Here is a 5,476-nt window from a genome sequence, read left to right as displayed (position 1 = left end):
TATGCTCATGTTCTGGTGCTGGCTGAACACAGGATGAAATGCTTTGGGGTTAGAAAAGGACGAGTGACAGGGGCGTAACAATAGACCCTGCAAGGGATGCAGCCGCGGGGGGGCCCAGAAGCCACAGGGCCCCCTGTTCTGCGAGACTGACAACTAAGAGCAAGGAGAGAAAAAACGTTCTGCTCTTTGCACAGTTGTTCTAATGACTGCATCTGCTTAGCCACTGATAAGGAATCATACAAAGTTTTGCAGACAAATATTTGTAGACAGTCCCTATTCAGTGTCCAGCGGGCTCTTGTGTACAGCTTGTTCTACCCACAGCCTTTCTACCCCTCTCCAAGTGCTGTGTCCTGTAGTGCTGCTTGAAAGGTCTGGGCACGGAGAGAAGGCGAGAGGGGGGCCCATCCAAAGTTTTGCAGGGGGGCCCCGTGATTTCTAGTTACGCCCCTGACCAGTGACTATGGATGCAGCAATATTTAGGTGAGTGGATACCTAAACAGGTGTGGCAGAGTAGCCATTAGTGTTTGTATATAAGGGCAGCATTTGATACCTGCCTCAGCTCTGTCTTGGGCTATAATGCTGGGGGAATCTCTGGTGGGGGGTTACTATTTATTATTTGTACACTGTGTCTTATTTCTTGATGAAGCTCTTTTCATAGATTGAACGTGGTTCTAGTTGAATTGACAACTGAGCACTGTAATTAATGTACATATCACCCTTTCTACCTCAGCTTTATACCTTCTGTGAAGGCATTTTTATACTACTATGTAGGAGCAGCCTGGTTGGTTTGTGACTGTTGGTAATTGTTTACCAATCATTCACTGCTGAGATATTAACCGCACTCCTAAATGCCATATATAAGTATCTGTATTTGCTCTATCACCTTGCTGTGATGTGAATAGCTACACCCCAGTACTTGTTGACTGATTTCCAGCCACCTGGGGGGGGGGGGGGGGGGGGTCAGCAAAGACCTCTCATTACAAAGCATTGTGTTTTTAATAATTATATGTATTGATACTGACTGGTGCGAGACAGACCTACAATGGCAATAATTTGCTAGTTGCTGATCTCGCATATAAATAGTTTATGTTTGTGACCTGTTGATCACGGGTGTACATCACTCCATACCCAGCTGACCAACCAAGTGATATTCTCTATGTCACTAATTTTGTACATATAGGTCAGACCTTCAGGTCCCCTGTTGGGACATAGTTTGTTATTGTGTATTCACCTGTACTCCAATTCAGATTGTTTGTGCCGGTCCGCATGTGAGCCAGTTTCTGTGTAGTGTTTCATGGTTTTTGAGACTGCACTTGGGGACACTTTCAAAGTTTTCCCAATTTTTCGGACTGACTGACCTTCATTTCTTAAAGTAATGATGGCCACTCATTTTTGTTTACTTAGCTGTTTTTTTCTTGCCATAATACAAATTCTAACAGCCTATTCAGTAGGGCTATCAGCTGTGTATCCACCTGACTTCTCCACAACGCAACTGATGGTCCCGACCCCATTTATAAGGCAAGAAATCCCACTTATTAAACCTGACAGGGTACACCTGTGAAGTGAAAACCATTTCAGGTGACTACCTCTTGAAGCTCATCAAGAGAATGCCAAGAGTGTGCAAAGCAGTAATCAAAGCAAAAGGTGGCTACTTTAAAGAACCTAGAATATGACATATTTTCAGTTGTTTCACACTTTTTGGTTATGTACTATACTTCCACATGTGTTAATTCATAGTTTGGATGCCTTCAGTGTGAATCTACAATGTTCATAGTCATGAAAATAAAACTCTTTGAATGAGAAGGTGTGTCCAAACTTTTGGTCTGTACTGTATGTGCTGCGATCACTCAAAAACGCCTTTATCGATTTCAACGAAACTTGGTATACAGATCCCTTACTATCTGGGATGATAGGTTCTGGGGGTCTCGCGTCCCCCCTGCCCACCTGGGTGGAGCTGCAAACAGCCAATCATATTTTACCCATTCATGGCAATGTAAAAAATTGAAAAGTCTGGCATTCTCACAGTAATCAAGCCAGAGTCCCCACACTTGGCACAGTTGGTCACTTGGTGACTAAGGTTACAAATTCAGGAAAAGTGGGTGGAGCATTAAACAGCCAATCAAAAGTCAGCCTTCATTTTCAATGGGAAAATGTAAACTGCAGCCATTCTTAAGGCCCATACACACGGCGGATTTTTGCCAACGACGGGTCGTTTGAACGTCCCGTCGTTCAGTCTTCCGCACGCCAAATCGGGCATGTGTACAGACTGTCGTTCGGGTGATAAGACTGCTTTTGAGCGATCCGCCCGGCGGATTGCTCAAAAGCAGGCTTATCACCCGAACGACAGTCTGTACACACGCCCGATTTGGCGTGCGGACGACTGAACGACGGGACGTTCAAACGACCCGTCGTTCACAAAAATCCGCCAGGTGTATGGGCCTTTAGACCGTCAATTGCAGGGGTCCCAAACTTGGCACTCTTGGTAACTGGGCGAATGAGACTAATACTCAGGAAAGTGGGTGGAGGCTACAACAGCCAGTCAAAACTCACCTATTGATTTTCAAGGGGAATATTTAAACTGCTGTCATTCTTACACTGTTATTGGCAGAGGTTTCAAACTTGCTAGAGTCAGTAGCAAGTTTGGGAGCAATGCTAGGGACACTTATACCAGTCTTAGCTATATTGGGGACACTTAATACATGTATTAGCTAAAGTATTAAACAAAGAAATGCATTTACCGTGTGGTAGAGGTAGGTCTAATTATGTGAGGTAAAAGACATGCAAATACGCACCTTATTTCACTTCAGAATTCAAGAGTGAGGTATTTTACCACTAAATACCGCATATTTTTAGTCGAAAATTACCACATAAATTACCTCATTAAATTATATGAGGTAAAACTTTACTTAAACTACCATAATTCAAAAGTTGATTTTTTTCATGAGGCAAATCAAATTCCATGAGGTAATTATCAACTAAACGCTACCAAAATTGAGCCCCATGTGCAGTCTCTAATCTCCTGCTCAGCAGTGATTATGTATGATGTTTCCTTGTAATCTGTAGTAAAAGGATACTTTAATTTTTCCAAAGCATCCTGATCAATGGCATTTTTGCAGTTATATACCAGAACGCTGCTTAGTAAGATAGCCAAACAGAAAAGCCAACTGTCATTCTTATCATTCCCCTGAAGGAATAAAAAAACACATTGCAAATTTACTGATATTGTAATTAAATATTTACAACACTCACAAAAAAAAGTCTTGATAAACCCGGCAGAATATTTAAATAGACAAAGACAGGTGATGGGGGATGAGGGCCCAGATCAAACATATCAGTAATGACTCCTTGCACTCACCTGGCAGTCACACAAACTACATGCATCCGGCAACCAGTACAAGTAGTCTGCATGTACAACTGGCTACAGACTTTATAAGATGGCCAGGGGTGTGTGTGTGTGTTGGCACTGTGGTTTTCATGTGTGCATGCTCAGAGAACAGGTTTGTGCATGTGCATGCACTGAATTTACTTTCCCTTGCCCATAAAAGTCCAAAGCAATCAGCCATCAGTGATTGCTCTGGTCCCTTGATTTTCACTTTCTAGTTATTGTCCTCCTGCTATGACCCCAGCCTGTGACTTTGATTTTGCCAGCTTTTTTTGTAAGTCCTGACCTTGGCATGTGATCTTGACTCACCTGGTTATTCACTTGCCCCAGCCTCGGCTTGTTATTTTGTCTTTGCCAGTGTGCCGATAGCCCAGACCTTAGCCTTCATTATCAAGTTAGCATCCTCTTCAGCCTGTAGTGCTACATTTTTCAACTCTGTTCACCTCAGTCATTGGTGGGGCAATCTCAGGGGTCATGGCCTGGTGCTCACTAAGCAGCAAAATAATTGGTTACCCACTAGGGTTGCTGGCCCATCATCCTTGCTCTGCTTAAAACCCGTGGCCAAGCCCGGGAAAAGCTCATATCTACCACTTGTAACTAGGTTGACAAAGCCTGATTTTGAACCCTCCATAACACATACATTTGTACAGTCCCAATGATGGCCAACCTCTGAGTCAAAATTTTAAAAAAGGAACAATATTTTTTAGGTATAAGCGACAGTGGAATGCATGAGGCACAGCTAAGCACTCTGTTTCCTTCAATGGATAAATGTCGTATTTTAAGTTCTTACCTTCACTCCATCCCCCAGACCTTCTGTGTCCAACAGGACTAACATATGGTTCTTCTTAGTTGGATGAGGTATGCACCACATCCAGGTGCCTTTAGTCTTAGCTTCTATACTATAGCCCAGGCCAAAACCTGTAGGTAGGAAATAGATTAAGAAAAATACCTACTGAAAAATGCAGTAAATGTTGTATAGCTTCAGACTAATTGACTACTTACCTTTTGTTCCCCCAGCCAACTTGTTCATCAAATAGGATTTTCCTGTGCGATAAAGACCAACAATGGCCACCACCACTACTGGTTGATTAACCTTGGAGAGGATACTGATAGCTTCGGGATTAGCCACAAAAGTTCCTTTGTTTTCAATCAGACACACTGGTTCTTCCATTCCTGTATTCCATTCAGTATAATAAGAATGTTAAATTAGAGAAATCTGATAAACAGTCAAGAGTTTAGAGTGAATATCCAGACTAACAATCTACTCAGCAGCACTGAAAAAGCTTAGTGTTTGTTTAACAGTTTCACAGCATCAGTGTAATGATCTGCGGGAGATTTCCAGTCAGCGCACACTATGTGCGCTGAAGCAGGAGGAAATCGCCACAATCAAAGAAGCAAAGCACCCAGTATAAATTTGTAGAGGAGAATTCCAACCAGGAGATGGAGCTGTGGAGTACAGAGGACCAAGTCCTCTGCACAGCCACAGATGCCAGTTTGAAATTGCACGATAGAGCAACACTGAGCAAGATAAAGTAACAACTCAGAAGAAAGCAAAAACAGGGACAGACAATATGAATGTCTACCGATCTAGTCGCCACCCCGCGACGGTAGACATATCACATCATAGCAGGCCAGAGTGAGAAAGCTAATCGCAAGTAAGGCGATTGCTATCAGCAACACAAGACTGAGCAAAGACAGAGCGTAAACGGAGTAAGGAAGACACAGCAAATAACCACAATCTGAACGCCAAGGAAAATAACAAAAGAGCTAAACGCGGTCCCCGCACGATATGCGCAACAGAGACAAGCGCATTAACGGTATGGCCACCGCACGTTAAGCGCAACAGTGGCAAAACGTTCCAACCCTGACTAACAAATTAACACAGAAAATGACGACAGATAAATAACGCGAATGCTTGCTAATCGGTTGCCGCACACCAGACAACAGCAAGCATTCGTTCCAGACAAGACAGACAGAAGGAGTAACCAGTAGCAACCGCAGCTAAGGTTCTACTCCAAGAGTCAGACAAGGGAGATCCACCGCCTCTACCGCCAGGGCGAATGCGATCTTGGAGCGAGACCAAACGATTCACTG

The 5,476-nt window shown here is 43.4% G+C and overlaps 1 protein-coding gene across 1 annotated transcript in view; it reads right to left on the bottom strand.

Moving 5' to 3' along the window:
- The window catches only part of LOC137543667 (guanylate-binding protein 3-like), a gene marked incomplete at its 3' end in the record, with an annotated part of 40,793 nt that extends 36,240 nt beyond the window's left edge, over positions 1-4,553 (bottom strand). The window contains exons 1-3 of the mRNA XM_068264793.1: positions 4,385-4,553; positions 4,173-4,300; positions 3,075-3,184 (exon numbers count right to left, since the gene is read on the bottom strand). Coding sequence (XP_068120894.1) covers positions 3,075-3,184; positions 4,173-4,300; positions 4,385-4,553 — 407 coding nt within the window. The remainder of the gene's footprint in view (positions 1-3,074; positions 3,185-4,172; positions 4,301-4,384) is intronic.
- Positions 4,554-5,476: the final 923 nt, after the last annotated feature.

Source organism: Hyperolius riggenbachi, unplaced genomic scaffold, assembly GCF_040937935.1.
Source record: "Hyperolius riggenbachi isolate aHypRig1 unplaced genomic scaffold, aHypRig1.pri scaffold_154, whole genome shotgun sequence".
Lineage (NCBI taxonomy): Eukaryota > Metazoa > Chordata > Amphibia > Anura > Hyperoliidae > Hyperolius > Hyperolius riggenbachi.
This window is presented reverse-complemented; position numbering and strand designations above follow the sequence as displayed.